Raw genomic sequence first — 16,990 nt, 5'->3', positions numbered from 1 at the left:
GTAGTGAAACGACTGGATATGGCTTAAAGCAACCTTTTACTAGTTTTGTTGTAAAGATATCCTATCATATTATATCTTAGCAGTTAATAACATATGTATACTTACTGTGACTCCATAAAAAGAAAGTTTGTTTAGTTCTTCTACAAGAACTGATCGTATCTTCTGATTGTGATAGTTAAATTCATTTAAAGATGAATTTTTTGATAACAACTGATGTTCCGTCCTATTTAAGCCTAATGCGAGAGACCAGACTGCATCATATATCCCCCCGATGGTGTCAGCAACGGCGGAGGACTTAAATGTATAATTCAGGGACTTATTCAAGTCGTTAAAAAACTGCGTGCCAGTCTAAAAAAAAAATAGGTCTTTTTAGCGTATTATTTAGCCATATTGAGTCTTTATAATATTTTAAAATTAAAAGTTTAAGTATTGCTGTGGTTTAAATTTAGCATTATATGCATATAAATAAAAGTGACATTTTCACTAAACTACAGTTAAACTAGTATGTCATCATAAATATTAATTCATGATGTCCATATTCGACTCATACCCGACTTTACATAATGTCTGCATGGCTAAATATATTAGGAATGCGACATAATGGCTACAATAGTCACATTAATATTCTTATCGATACATATCCTGATCTTTTATTAGCAGTACTGAAATTTGGGAAAGTTATCCTTGTTTAGCAATAAATGATTCTGCATTGATGACTACTAATTTTATGATTTTATAATATTTATTTTATACTTAAGCTACTTTCAACAGCATATCACAGTGATCTCGTGTCTTGTGTTGCCAGTGTAGCTTGAAGCTAATCAGATAACTTGATACGGTATGATTTATTTAAATATCGGTTTATGAAATCGTATTAATATACCAGTGTATAAAGATACAGATATTAGTAAGTATGGGGAGACACAAATAGCAGAACTAGAATACGCCTAAAAATTTTCTGGGCGTAATTGTACAAGAACTCCCAAAGCAGCAAAATAGGAAATACTACTGAATAGAAAATCTCAATCGTGAGGGTATCTTTAAAATTTTAGTCAGAGTACCCGAGCAATCAGCAATTACTATATTTGGATCACCAGATCTATTGCTGGTCCACGCATGCTTTATATTAAAATCATATTAAAGTGTAACAACAGATCGTAATATGTTATCCTAACAACTACTTTGCACGAAGCACCTTTAAGAAAGTATGGCATATTATTTCATACTATTTTCAAGTAAATATTTCTATTTAATTAGTATGATTGTGACAATAGAGTTTAAATTTTTCTCGATAAAAATTTCTGATATGGATATATCTTATCAGCTTACTAATGGAATAATTGCAATATAGAACTTAACATTGGCTTTTAGTCTGATTCCATCAAAAAATATTATTTATTATTATAGCAAGTACTAAAAAAGATATTCAAAATATATATAATCAATTATTTAATACTTCACCTTGCCGGATATTCCTTTCGTATTGGAACTCGAATAAATAGGTGCGCTAGTGTAAAATGAGCTATTTCTTATCACTGCAAATAGTTCGTCGGTAGTGCAGTTAAAACTTGCATCTGAAATTTTCCACCAGCCAGTTCGGAACCATCCTGGAAACCACCATACATATCTTGAACCATAATATCCTTTACGATAAGCCTAATAAAGAAATTCGTCCATTTAAGTGTGTTATTTCGGCTTCAGGATCAATTTAAATATTTATGAAATCTTTCGGAAATTACGCTATTACTTATAAATTCTTAGGAGACTATGTCTTCAGATATGAAGAAAGTACAAGATTTAGATAATCATTAAATTGTAATCAAAACTGATTACTAAGCAACAAAGCTAACCTGGCATATCAGTTGTCTGGCGGGAATAGTAAATCCAACGTATAATATTATCCGAACATCTTTTTGCTATATAGAGAATTAAAACAAAGCCAAAATTATTGTATTATTCTTACTACCCTTGCTATATAATTCTATCATTGATATTATCAATTCTAATCCATACTAGTAACAGTACTGATTGAATCCTAGGGAAGTATGAGGAGCGCTAAGTGAAGCTCTGTCTTCGAAGTTATTAATCTTATTTTATAGTAAATTAATTTTGGAAATAATGTATCTGCAATTAAATGGAATCGATACATGAAGGACTCGGAGGTCTATTACAACAAAATTATTAAGTTCAAATCCAATCTCTAGTATTTCTTATCAAAATAAAATTAACTTCTATATTGATGAAGATCAAGGATAGCTTGATTTTGAGAAAGTATTCTCAAAATTTTACCTTTAAACTATTCAAAGCAAACGCAGCATCCGCGTCAATGGTCTCCATCACTGCTACTTCTACATTTGCTTTAGTCATTTCTCGTTGAATCAATAAGGCCAGCTAAATATATATCCAAAATTAAAATTTCTGCATTAAGTCAATATCAGTTTAGAATTATTAAAGGCATTTCTGCTGTTGCTAGAGTAGTAAAAAGGCTATAGCAGTAACTCCTTTAATAAGTCTACATTCGAACTTGGTTAGAAGTTAATTTATCATTGATAGTCAATAAAACATATCGTTACTGTTTATATTTAATCTATACAGCTTTTCTAATTAGGGTAAATAGCTAATAATACGATCAATCCTTGTTCCTTGTTTAAGAAACAAAATGATATCACTATTTATCTATTTTATTGATGAAGAACCTTATAGACTGAGCTCTATTTCGAAATTTAACCATTAATATGAAATCTGCTGTAATGAAATAATTTATAGCGGATATCTTCTTAAGAAAGAAAGTGATTTTCTCCATTATACAACCAGCGTTCTTGCGTATGCCATAAATAACATATAATAAAAGCACTACACTTCAATCTCAATTTACTGTGAGCGGACTCTCCTTACCTTCGGATAAGCACCAATTGGACTATGCACTATCCCGACTTTATTCCAATTAAATTCTTTAAAAAATGACACTCTTGCGGGAGTATAGCTTTGTTCAGTTACTGAAGTTCTAAAATAGTATGGATACGTTGATTTATCATCTAGTGATATTGATGTCGATGCATAACCAAGCTAGAAAAGTAGAAAGAATATTTAAAATGTATGCAGCACTTCATTAGAAAGAATGTTTTACTGTAAAGTTACCAGCTAATCCAAATCAATCAATAGCTGAAATATGCATTATCGACGACCAGCGTATTTAATATAAAATCCGTTAGATATCGAATAAATTTTTTATTATCGTCTCTAGTAATAATTAACACATACCTGAACTAAGTTCCAATATTTTGAAATGGAAGCAACATATTCTGTTGTTGTGGATAGTAAAGGACCAATAACTGCAATTTTCTGGGGTTGACGGAACACTGAATCAATCAGAAGTTTAGTAGCTAGTGGGCCATTTGTCTATAAAATTTAGTAAAAATCAGTCACTTAAAGATAAATTTAATGTTTTTATAATATAATAGAAACATTGCGATTGGATAATTTAGACCAGCTAAATCTGAACGAAATGTTAAAGAAATTTTAAAATACTGGTGTAATATCACCTGTATCGGAGCAGTTATTCCTTAATGACATTGTAGTATATTTTTCTATAAATAATTTCAACCCAATCATACGGTATATTTGAATTTATGATTTATCTACCTAACAAATTGAATCTTTCAGTATTTATATTACGTTGGAAATTATGATTTGCATAATTTTATGTACGAAAAATCCTAGAATACTAAATACTAGTAATGCGTAGTGTAAGAGAATAGCTGTCACTGTATGTTTATACGAGTATGTGTGGGGATTGAATTGTCACAAATTAATGAGATTGCTGGTAACCAATACATGTGTGTAATAAAGGTATCTCACAAAAATTGCCTTATTAAAAGGTCTGCATTAAAAGTTTTAAGAATAGTAGAGCAACAGTTAATTACTACAAGAATATAGTCTAAGATTTAAAGTATTCCGAGCTTGAAGTGACGTGAAATCTCTCCGTAGAGCTCATTTCCGCAGTTCTTAAATACATTTCGTTATATCATCGATTTTTGACAATATAATTAACCACAATCAGATTTGAGCCATCAAATAGAATACTTTTACTCAAATAGAACGCCACTTGTCTTCTGAAATCCGAATCATTTTACTTAAGATATTAGTACTCTTATATTAGTGTCCAAAACCTTTCGGTCTTAGACATCTTCACAATTTAAGTATATCACGTCACACATATATTGTAACATAGCTAGCAAACTAGCCAAAATTAGTCATCAATAATTTCTAATAATAGTAGTTAGCAATCATCTAATATTAGCTTCGCGATAATATCTATTCTTAGCAACCTAAATACATCAAATATAGCAATCATTATGATCAAATATGGAGTCCATCAGCGCATTAATACAACGTGTTAAGTTGCAAAGACTAACTATTACGTGAAACTCTTTGAGGCCGTCTTGTGTCACTTAATGCTTGACAGCTATCACCGAAACATAATAGATTTTCTCGATAATGACAATATTAAAAGACTAACTTATAGATTAAGAAACTCTGTTTTGCTTTCAGTTCAGGCGCAGATGTAAAAATTAAACGAAGTAAACACCTACAATAATTTTAAGATTGACGACATTATAATGAGCATTGCATTCGTATCTCCTTCGATAACAGATAAATGAAGAAAAGCTCTGATTCTAAGCCGTTACGGTTACCTGCTACATTAACATCAACAAAAGAAATCTTTTACAATTATAATAGAAAAATCTTAAAAGTGCTTTGTTTTATTTCTCCTTTTGATCTTTTTCTATTCATTAAAATGCTGATACGATTAATATTTGCTCTCAGCTCTCTGATATAGAAAATAATAGCACATAAATTCTTGAAATTTTCAATGAGTAGCTAAGATAGGATTGTAAATACAATTTTATAAGGATATAGCACTCGTTTATGAAACAATTAAATAAACCCGGTAGATTAAAAGCTATTATTTAGAATCTGTTATGCCAATTAATAGATGAAACTATTTATTTAGGTGAACAACAACATACGTTAATCAATTTTGTACTAATCTACTATTAGCAATAAGGTATGTCAGTAGAACTCTTTACTATAAAATAATGCATTGGTATAGTGTTTGTTGCTAGAAAACTAGCCGAATTTAATTTAAACTCATTAATCCATACATTTGAAAATGACTTCTAACTGATGCTTCATAAATGAAATATAAGTGTATTATGGAAAAATCTACGAAGAAATGCAAATTAATGTTAATAGACTATCACGAAGAGAAAACAAACAGTAGCGAAGCATATTCAGCTTCAATGTAAATTAATATCTAATTTTCTTCTGATATTGTGTAATATATGCGAGCTATTGCTGAAATACTAGGATTAATTGATTTCTATAGCTGGTAGGATATAAAATATTTTTTTTAATATTATTGAGTTACTATAGTGCATTTTGCAGTTGCCATTTTAATATATTCAATGGGAAATTAAATAAATAGATTAATTAGTTTCGCTTCTGCTATTATTAAAAATCTGGGCGATTTCTGTTCTTGACCGAAATTGGCAACGTAAGCAACAATTCTTTATCACTAGTAAATCTAGATAGCATTGATGCCAACAATTCTGATAATTGGGGTTGATGACCTACGTGATAATGTTATTGGGCACTGTTACAAATCTTCTTCTTTGTAACAAGAAACCGGGTCTTAAACACTATCTTCACTAGTACTTGTGTTCCCAACTAACTTAGGGACCTATCGTAGTTGAACTAACTCTCAGCTACACAAAAAAACTACTATTGAGTAACAGGTTTAAATACTTTACTTTATTTTCGTTAACCTTAGTCGTAAAATGTACTAAAGAAAAACGTAAGAATATTCTTAGCAATAATAGTCACAAGATCCTGCAATGACTAACTGGAACTGAGAAGCTAAGCTAGTGCTCCGCTTTTAATAGTCTCGCCGATGGTACACTTGTGAATATTCTTGAAATAGCGGCTTACACTGTACAGTATAGATATCCTAGTATAGCAACTAGAGCCTCAAGGCTCTGCAAAGTAATTGATCTTACACTTAAGGCGTTATTAATTAACGTTTACAGACTAAGCGTGTTAGCTCCGAGATGTCAACAATATTGAACATGTACTTATGAATAGACATTAATATCTAATAAGCTACTGGAGCAAACAATAATTTAAATGAGATATTTTAATTAACTTAGCAATTAATATTTCGGAGCATGGCTCCGTAACAGGCACTAATTCTAGTAGGGCTGTTACTTAACTAAACTTGCCTAATCTAAACTAACTAGATTACCCTAGCTAAGTACAATAACTGAGAAATGCCTTTCAGAATCTTCTAACTATATCTTTATTCTAGAAAATGCAAGTCTAATTTAATATTCAAAATCAATCATTTAAATAGCTTTTCTAGCCATAAAACCGGTTTACGATGTGTGATATATTTCGACCAATAAGACTTCGTGAATACATTAAATTATTCCTTGTCTAATCCAATGGATTTGTAATATTGCTATAGATTAGCTTTATGTTTGCCCTAGCTTATAATTAACAGGATTTATATTGAATTTACTATTGACAGCTCATATACCATATTAAGTATAATTTAACCTGTATTAGGAACAGGTTTGTATCGGCTATATTAAGTCATCAAATAATTCATACACATATCTAAATTAATAACTATCTTAACGTGATACATATACATGTCTAAATTAAGTAAGTTATCATTCATCACGGCAGATTCACTACCGTGACAAGGGCCTAATCATCGATGGAGAAAAACCTCAGATATTATCAAGTGGCATCGTAATTAATACACTGCAATTGGTTTGGTTCCTACGATGAGACTGTCTTTAGAACAGAATGGTATTATCTATCAATTAAAGTGAACTAGTACCTTAAATCTTTTTCCACTGATACCATAGTTAATATGTTTAGCCAGAGAAATTGCTTAGATCGATTAATCCTTAAACTCTACAGCAGTCTTTATTAAATACTGACCTATTCATCAATAACCATTCTGTTTTAATTAGCGTACTCGTATGGATGCTATTGATAATTATGATCTAATTTGCGATTGCCTGCGAGATTTTTGTAATTGAATCTGTTCGTAAAACGCGTATTTTTGAGTATAGACTAGGTCAGTTTAGACTAAATAAGATAAGATATATTGAGTAAAATCATACCATAGTGAGTTCGAATAGGAAAAGAATACATTTTAATAGCTATAATACTTCTGCTGATTGCGAGCCTTTCACTATAAATTAGGATATAATTTATAAGTGCAACCAAAAAATAACTTTCAAGTTAAGTTATTTCATTAGAATGCAGCTTCCGGCAGTAAAGAAGCGGTTTGTGTTGTGAGCTAGTAAGTTACGTGTATTCGCCCTATAAGAATTTATTCCCTTACTTAAACACTCCTAGTTTTAAATGATGACTTTTGTAAAGTTCGTGTTTCAAAAGTTAAATTCTTTATAACATATTGCTATGTGAGCGCATGTAAGAGTACTTACAAACAGCCCTTGACCATAGTATTTTATGAACTATAATACACGAGTATTGCAAATTTAAAATGTTATAAATGCGATAATACTTAAAGATGAGGAAGTATAAAATCTATCTGAGACGATAACTTAGGACAATTCATAATGTGCATACAGTATGTGATTTATAATGTACCATTTAAACTAGTACTGTAAGCTATGTGATACTCAATCATTGATAAATTAAAGCTATAATTTGCTATAGTATAATTTAATCACATAAGGCGTCAACTTCTGTGCGGTTATGTCGAAAGGTAGGTTTATTCAAGTTGATAAATAGTTAAGTTTAATTTATGGCAGACAATTCTAAATACTATAAAACGTTTTTCAATTATCAATCTTACATTCAATATAAGTAGAGACATCTTTTATATCTACTAAACTGGTAGACTATCTGCGATTAGCTATACGTACAACACGCACCTTGCTATCGTAAAATTCCATCTGTAGGCTGTAGTTTGATAAAATATTGTTTGCTTGATTAATGTCATGACCTGCGGCCTTTACAGAGGTAACCAAAAATTTGCCGACCGAAAGCGAGCTTATGTGAGGTATTAAACATACTACAGTGAGATTATTTCGACAGAGATATTCTGGAATCCAAGAAAGGAGAAGGAAAGCACAAAACCAACCAATCAATCTCATCGTTACATCAGTATGATGATAAACTAATTCTTGATTTAACCCTTAATAGCTTTATAGATCCTACCATAACGACTATAATTCGCGCAAACTGTTTAGTCATCTCTATATTTCGAACACCTGGGCAAGACATTATTGACAATTGGATGCAATATTATAAGCTTATTACAACAAAGATATAGAATTATTTGTCGAAGGTCACAATTTACGTTAGTAGATTCCATTGTATTTCAGTTCAATTCTGATTCCATACCGACATTTAATTCCATTTCTTAGTTTTAAAACCTTTTTATCCAATATAGTCAAGCTTTGTAAATATTTAACTAATCACAGAAGTAGCATCAATTTGTCCAATAAATCTATTTCTAGACATTTTGTAAAGTAATTTGTAAATTTATTATAAAAAATCCTCTTTTAGTCATATTTTGCTAAATTTATTCAAATTGGAACCTTCCCATAATTAGTTTATCAGTTAAATCATTATTATTGTTAATTATTACTAAGGCATTTATTTGTTAGTAAAATGTCATAAGGCCTTAGTTAATCTTTAAATTTTGGGCATTTGCGAAGAAAACTATGACAGCTTAATTATTTGAGATCCGATTATTTCTCGGCTGATGCCAAAAGCACATCATTACTTTACCTGATAGAAAGTGAATTATTGATCAACAAAATAATATTTTTGATTTTGTTTCTATTTATTGTAGAAACGGAAGACTATTCAGGTCACTGTCTACTTTCTAATTTTAGCTACACCCTTTCTTAAACTTTTGTACCGGCTTCATGCTACTGTATTTAGAATAAAAATTGGATCAAAAGTGTTAAGGAAGATGTTTTACCGTAAATTTAGTTTGAATAATTGTAAATCACTTTTAATTCGTAGAATAACTAAGTTACAATATTCAATCCCAGCATACTATAGTAAAATAGCATCGTTCAATTATGATCTACTTCCAGCAAGAAAGATTTAAAGTAATTTACTGTGTCTTAGAAAGAAACAAAGAGTGCTAGTAAGAGCTATCAAGGAAGCGGAAACTTCTGTATTTCTTAAGAACAGGATATTTTTTACCAATTTCGTGTTTATGAATTTTTGATAGTCTTTATAGCATGTGCAATCTTAATTTCGACATCTCTGATGTAGGAAATACAGCATTCAATGCCCAGAATAATTAAATCTAGAAGATACAAAGAAAATAATAACAGTGCTTTATGGATAAGTCTATTCTAAGAAGCCGACAGTTGATGTTATGTACATAAAGTACATATATATGTGTAATATTATACTATTATTGTGGTTTGATTGGCCATATAAACATTCATTATATTAAGTTATCTCTCTATACTTAAAAAAGGTCTTAATAATAGAAAAATTATGCAACTACTATTAAAAATAAATGTCTAGAGAATGCTTTTATTTCTATACTACGTAGATTAATTTTCTATAGATTGCTTTGATTTTAGTACCGTGTACTTCAAGTTGATATAATCGAGCAAACTACTTTAATCAAGAAAGCATGTTTTAAAAGAGCCTCAATCAAACGGTAGCAAGCACAATCAAAATCTATTATCATGCTTCTTACATCTTATTTCGTAGCAAATTGCTTCATGGAATTAGAAGCAATACAGAAACTTAACAATAGTACTTTTCTGAACGTTATCATGGAAAAATAGTAGGATAAGTAAATGCGCGTAAACAATTAAAATTATGTAAAATAATAAAAAGGTTGAACTTGAAAAATCATGCAAACTATTTCAATGGCAATTTCTGCTTTGTGTTGTCAAATTTACATGAATATTTTGATGATATCGTATCGAAATTCTTCAATAACATCTGTAATGAAACCCATGAAAGTACAAAGCTAGATTATAAAATTAGCGTTCAATATCGAGAAACAGGTATTTCATCTAGACGACAGTTAAACTCCACTCAGAGAGCTTATTGTACACATAAATTACTGCATCTCATATACTGCTAATTGAATTAAATACAAGATTCTTAACTTAGCTATAAAATTAAAATTTTTTTTGTTGACCAAGAAATAAAAAGATATCGCAAGCGGATAAAATGATTTTTATTTCCCAACTGTTCCCTGATAAGCGAATCATTATAATAGCAAATTCCTTAGAAGACAATATCGATTGCCCATCATTGTTAAAAGACCCTATTTACGTATTAAGACTGTATTCATGCTTTCCCATGAATCTCTCTATCACTATACTCTCATGATGCAATATGTTAATTCATTTTAATTGAAAATAAATAGACTTCTGAAAAACAAAAATCGATTTAGATACACATCTCCCGGATTAATGAACATTAACCTGATAATAATAAAATTATATGTCCGTGAAAAGTTTAATAAATTACATAATTATGTTATACTTGTTTAGATTATGGTCAGTTCTCATAACCGGCCATTATGTATAATGGCCGGTTAAAGCCTAACATCATCATTAAATTTACATATTTCGGAATAACATATCGTTGCATCATTAATTCGCAAAAAAATAAAATTTCAAATTGATTAAGTAAGTGTAAGTTTTCATATTTTCGAATTTGATTTTTAATAAATTAGTGGAAGAATTGTATATGATGACTTACGGTTTTATTTTCGAAGCCCCTTCTCGCATAATAAAAATGAAATTTTAAAAAGTAAAAACCTGAATAAAGATTACCTTAGATATAGCGAATGTTATTCAATAATTGCTATACTTCTGTTAGTGAGACGTCATTGCGACTGTATCTATCATTCTTCACCGCATTTACTATATGTAGACTGTAATAAATAATAGCTGTCAAGGCCTTACTTCATGCTAAAATATTTATTTAAATATCAGATCAGGAAATGCAATTTCTTGATGACTCATTGCAATTTATGTAGTTGAGAGAATTTTTTAAATTGTGCTACAACACTGGCTAATTTTAAGCAAACATCGAAAAGGAAACTATCGTAAATGATTAAAATTGAATTTATGCATTTTATCAGATGAACGATTTGTATAATTTAAAATCTACTCTACGATGTCCTATTTGAAGCACTTGACTGAATTTTATACTAGTAATTTGTTAGGCAAAGAGAGCATGTAAGCATATTCCATCTAATATTTGTTTTTTGTTCACCGCAATATGTGCATCGCATCCAGATTATTGTTATAAATTAGTTAAACTTTAAAATATATAAAGATAGAATTTAGTTGAAAATATATAATTCCGGATGGAACAGATATGGGCAGTAAAGTATTCTATACTCTGAAAATGCCATAAGTAAATTATTTCAATGAGCTATTTTAATTAAAAGTATTTGCTCTTGCTAGTTATATAAAGTTAAGCTAATTTGATCAAATTTATTTATTTGTTATTTTTATTCCATTGCTGTACATTAAATTATACGATTGCAAGAGTTTTCATAATTCTGCTCCAAAAGAGATCAAATAGCTATGCTGTTACGGAGTTACTTTACCGTTATAGTTGCTTAATATGGCAGTAGTAGATAACCTGGAAAAATCCATAGTTGTCGTACTAAGTGCTATAAATAATGTCTTAATGCGAGTTTTATTAATGGTAAGCCTTTATATACTGTATTCGATTGAAAGTTATTGTTTATAGGTATCAGTAAGATTATTTAAATTCTAGTCCATGATTGTTGTACTAAACAGCAATTATGCTTAGATTAAGATTATGCATAAATAATAAGTTAAAAATGTTTACTAACAAAAGTTCGGTCTTTATGGTAATTTTTTGTATTTTTATTTTACCTTTAGAAGAAAAACATTTAATTAAGTGGATCATTTGTAGAACTTTACTTAAAATTCTCACAAAGCTAACTTGTAACATAAACCGTCAAGCTTTGTTGAGGCCGTGCTCTATCCATAGCGATCAGAGAATCGGATTAGAATTTGAAAACGATCATTCAATCTAGCCTAAATATCATGACCTTCTGAACCTAAACTTAAACAAAAGTAAGCTACAAATCTTGATATGCAATCCTCTGTTTATTAAATTAGTAAAATTTAATCAAATCTTGCTAGGTAATATTCAAGTATTTTAAGAAGTTTCATATTTTGGAGGGGAAAATAATTGGCAGGTAATATATAAGTTGGATTGTACTTGGATAAAAAGATTTCTTTGTTAAAAATACCTAACTATGTATGGTCTTGCAAACGACTTGTGATATTATAGCATTAACGGGAAGCAGATTTATTTAATTAATTACTATACCTTCATATTAGAATAACGAAATCAATAAAGAATGTAAAAGCCTACAAAAGGCACTTGAATTGGATATTTACAAATGTAGATAAAAAATAAGATAATAGCTGTAAAATTAATAACCGGTATTTATTTGACAATGAGAAATCAAAATTAGATTTAATAACAAATAAAATTTTAACATTGAATCATCAGTTCAATTGGTAATTTCTTTGTTCCTTGTTACAATGAGGCAATGATATCAGTTAGCTAAAATCAATAGCGTCAAATGCAGGTGTTAGAAAGGTGACAGATTGTTAATTTGTTTCACGAGTTTAATTTCTTCACCCATGGATATATAAAACTATGGCAAATTATATTTTTAAATAATCTACTTGACGATAATCACTGGTACACTAATGAAATGGATTAGCTATATCGGTATTTTTTTCTCCTTAATTCAGTAAAGTAATGCGTATGTAAGAAAAATCTAACTGTAATATCCATGATTCCATTCATTTCCAATCCGGCGAATAATTTTCTACTTACCGCAGATAAGACTGCGGTTCATGAAATGAATCAAGCAAGCCAAGTTCTATCAAATTATCATTTCCAGATAGAATTTCTTAATAACTAGGTAATTGTGACAGTGTCATATACTGTACTAGAGTAGAAATATCAATGTTAGGATAATTCTGTTAGCCTGTCCTTATTTAGTTAATTTCTAATTTGGATATACTGTTTTTTAATGTAGTACTGACTTTTTATGACAGTGACACTTATACACATCCTGAAATTAATAGTTATAATAGGGAATGCAAATCATCTACTTACAATTCGAATCATTGTGATTGTAATTTACTTATGGTAGATCGTAAATCATCGTGGAAATGTTCCGTGATAAGACAGATCGTAATCTGACTATTCTGTATTAGTCATCAGATGTCTGTGTTCGTAAATACTGTTGTCTGCATTAAGGGAGCAGTAGCTATAATTAATATCTAATTCAGTAAATGATTCCAAAGTTAATTGTACTAACTATGACTCATGAACTATTGAGGAATAGTATATAAATGCAGTACATCATGTAATAAAGTGGATTCTCAAACTTAGTGTTTAACGTAAAATACGAGGTGTCTAAGGCTTTGGGTAGTCTGCTAGTAGAGCAAAAGCGTTTGTGATAGCGCGGATATCGTTCCTTGATACGTGGTTCAAGGAATTGACTTATTGATCGTACATTACGTTATCTTGTTGCAAAGCTGTTTTATAACAAACACATATACGAATATGCCGGTGGTACAACAGAAGCTGTCTCGATAAATTCATATTATCTATAAATAATTGTTAATGCATTACTGTCACAAAACAGCTTTGCAACAAGATAACGTAATGTACGATCAATAAGTCAATTCCTTGAACCACGTATCAAGGAACGATATCTGCGCTATCACAAACACTTTTGCTCTACTAGCAGACTACACAAAGCCTTAGACGCCTCGTATTTTACGTTAAACACTAAGTTGGAGAATCCACTTTATTGCATGATGTACTGCATTTATATACTATTCCTCAATAGTTCATGAGTCATAGTTAGTACAATTAACTTTGAAATCATTTACTGAATTAGATATTAATTTATAGCTACTGCTCCCTTAATGCAGATAACAGTATTTACGAACACAGACATCTGATGACTAATACAGAATAGTCAAATTACGATATGTCTTATCACGGAACATTTCCACAACAATTTACAATCTACCATAAGTAAGTTACAATCATATGATTCGAACTGTAAGTAGATGATTTGCATTCCCTATTATAACTATTAATTTGAGTATGCGTATAAGTGTCACTGTCATAAAAAGTCAGTACTATATTAAAACACAGTATATCCAAATTAGAAGTTAACTAAATAAGGATAGGTTAACAGAATTATCCTAAAATAGATATTTCTACTCTAATACAGTATATAACACTGTCACAGTGCTAATTCCAACTTCGGTAATGCCAGCGTTACCGTTAAAGGCGTTTAATGCCAGGCTATTACCGGTATTACTTACATTTCCTGATAAATTACCGGTAATGGACTGGCCAATATCGGTATATATGCATTGCTAGATATGATTTTTGCGACCATGAATAAACATTACAGGCAGAAAGATTCGATTTCCACCCCTGGGCGATCGAAGACTTATATTTTGATTAAATAGTTAAGCATTTCTCCTATATTTGTAAAGAAAATTTCAATTACAATCTTAATTCCTATTTGCCTCGAAATATTTCATTTTTAATCATTACCATTATAAAAATTATATCTACTATGAATACGAGTATTCGCTTAAAGCCATAAATTTAATATCGATATTACTTGACAATAGCATCAATTTGTAGATACAGCAAAGATCAATTCTATGGCCTAAAGGATTCAGTTTTCTGAGGTACTGTGATAGATTCAATTTCAGAAAATTTTAAAGGATGGAAATAGTCTTAGATAAAACTAGATGATGAGAATTCGTGCAATGTTTTAGTTTTTACTTAGGAAAATGCAAAGCTGCAATGTTTAGTCACCCAACCTATTACATATAAAATTCCATTTATTCACTTTCGGCTTACTAATCTATCCATACGCATTACCTTATACAGTAGATGAGCATAATAACTATTCATGTATAAACACCAGATATATTTCTGAAAGACATTGTGGTTCAAGCATAAGCAAAATGTCCGAAAGGAATTCTTTATTAGAAAAGGATCGATATCTTAATCTAACTTCCGTAAATTTTGCGACATAAGCCTGCCCAAGTATGATAGTAATTTCTGTTGACATTTTATATTTCTCTTTACGAGTATTATCATAAAATTTGATATTTTTAACCAATCACGCCATAAATATAGATTTCGGAATATTTTGATTTATCTGCAAAATGAAGCAGTGAATTTATCAATCTATCCAGAAAATTTTTCTTAAGTTAGTTCTTTAATTACAATCAAATTGATAAATGTTCATAGATATCGGTAGTTGTAAGATTAATTTAGTCCATTTTGCAAGGCAAGTAAATGAGTAATCGATTTTTTGTTTTTTGATTATGAAAAAATTCGATACATATGCATTTTTCTTCTTTTTATAAGATTATCTGTTACGTCAGCAATTATTAAATGATTTATTAATGTTGAAAGCAGAAGAAGATATTAATATTTAAGCTGATAAAAATTCCAGAGCATAAATCAGTACTATAAATATTTCTAAATCTGTTAGCGTTACCATTATTATAAACGTAAATCAATATCGCCAATTAAATACTACTACCTACATTCTTTGTCAACATATTTATCACGATTACGACTGTGAAATTGATCAATTTTATAGATATATGACAAATAATTATAAATTATGTATTTTTGTTACGAATAGATGCAATGACACGAGACAAGTGAATTGTAAATGAAGTAGCGCTAAAATGAAAACTGAAAAGAGCAACTGAAAATTGTTTTGGCCATTGATATTAATTTAGTCTTTCTACTATACTGTCTTCCTTGTAAGCACTACCTTTCTAGTAATATTTGTTCCTGTAAATATTACGATAATATGCTTTATAGGAATCTCTATGTGCTTTGATTTTGCGAAAAAGTATTAATATCAACGAGCTACAGTATCTTTGTCTTAGCTTGACCAGTTAATTATAACAATTCTCATAATTGTCTATATTACGCGAAATCAATATGCTGTTCTATTCTCAATTATTTATATAGCGTACAAAGCGTTTCAGTATCAAGTAAATTAACAGCAATTATGAACTAATTTGCAACATATTATTATTATGAATTATTTTTCGAGAACCATTTAAATTATCGATAAATTAAATAATTTTACTGATAACGATTTTATGCATAATTCATAAGCTTGACCATATCTGATTCTTCATAAATTTCGTTAGCCAATTTGTTACAGACATCAAAATAACTAAGATATTAATATCCATACTATTTTCGAACTTCAGTCACCGAACAAAGCTACGTTTCTGCAAGATCTGCATTTATTAAACATTTTAATTGTAAAAAACTAAGGATTGTGTATATTCCATCCGGCACTTACCCTAAGATAAAATTAATCAGCTTATACTTAGAAGAAAGTGAAATTTAGTTGGCTAACCTAAACTTTGTAATAGTTCTATAAATTAAAACTTTTCTGAGAAGCAATACCTGGATCTATCTCAAATTTAAAGGGAGCAATATGATATTAGGCTATTACTCTGGATCATAAAAATTATAAAAGATGCCATTGTAGTGCTTATAAGTGTCAAAATCTTTGGTAAAATTAATTTACAAGCTGTCACGGTACGAACGACAGTGAAGAATTAAATGACTAAATTTAGTGAATTATATATGTTATACATACGGTGATTACAATTAGTTGCTTACAGTAGGAATCACTGAAGTCACGATATACAGTATTACAGTAAATTATATTTTGTACCGTAATGCAATATTTATACAGTACAAGTTCTCGTAATTGAAATTTTGACTATTGATAGATTGCAGGTGTATTGAAAAGACTCTATGAGTGGACATAGTGCAGTCCTATCAGGTAACATTAGTCGGTAGA

General features: G+C 29.8%; 1 protein-coding gene across 1 annotated transcript in view; it reads right to left on the bottom strand.

Annotated features, from left to right (window-relative positions):
• The window catches only part of TRIADDRAFT_30267 (uncharacterized protein), a gene marked incomplete at both ends in the record, with an annotated part of 58,290 nt that extends 50,092 nt beyond the window's left edge, over positions 1-8,198 (bottom strand). Inside the window, 2 exons of the mRNA XM_002115990.1 lie at positions 3,262-3,399; positions 7,977-8,198. Of these exons, the coding sequence (XP_002116026.1) occupies positions 3,262-3,399; positions 7,977-8,198 (360 nt within the window). The remainder of the gene's footprint in view (positions 1-3,261; positions 3,400-7,976) is intronic.
• Between the last annotated feature and the right edge of the window lie 8,792 nt (positions 8,199-16,990).

The sequence above is a fragment of the Trichoplax adhaerens genome, genomic scaffold (assembly GCF_000150275.1).
Source record: "Trichoplax adhaerens TRIADscaffold_13 genomic scaffold, whole genome shotgun sequence".
Classification (NCBI taxonomy): Eukaryota; Metazoa; Placozoa; class Uniplacotomia; order Trichoplacea; family Trichoplacidae; genus Trichoplax; species Trichoplax adhaerens.
The sequence above is the reverse complement of the archived record's forward strand: the minus strand, read 5'-3'. Positions and strand labels throughout refer to the sequence as shown.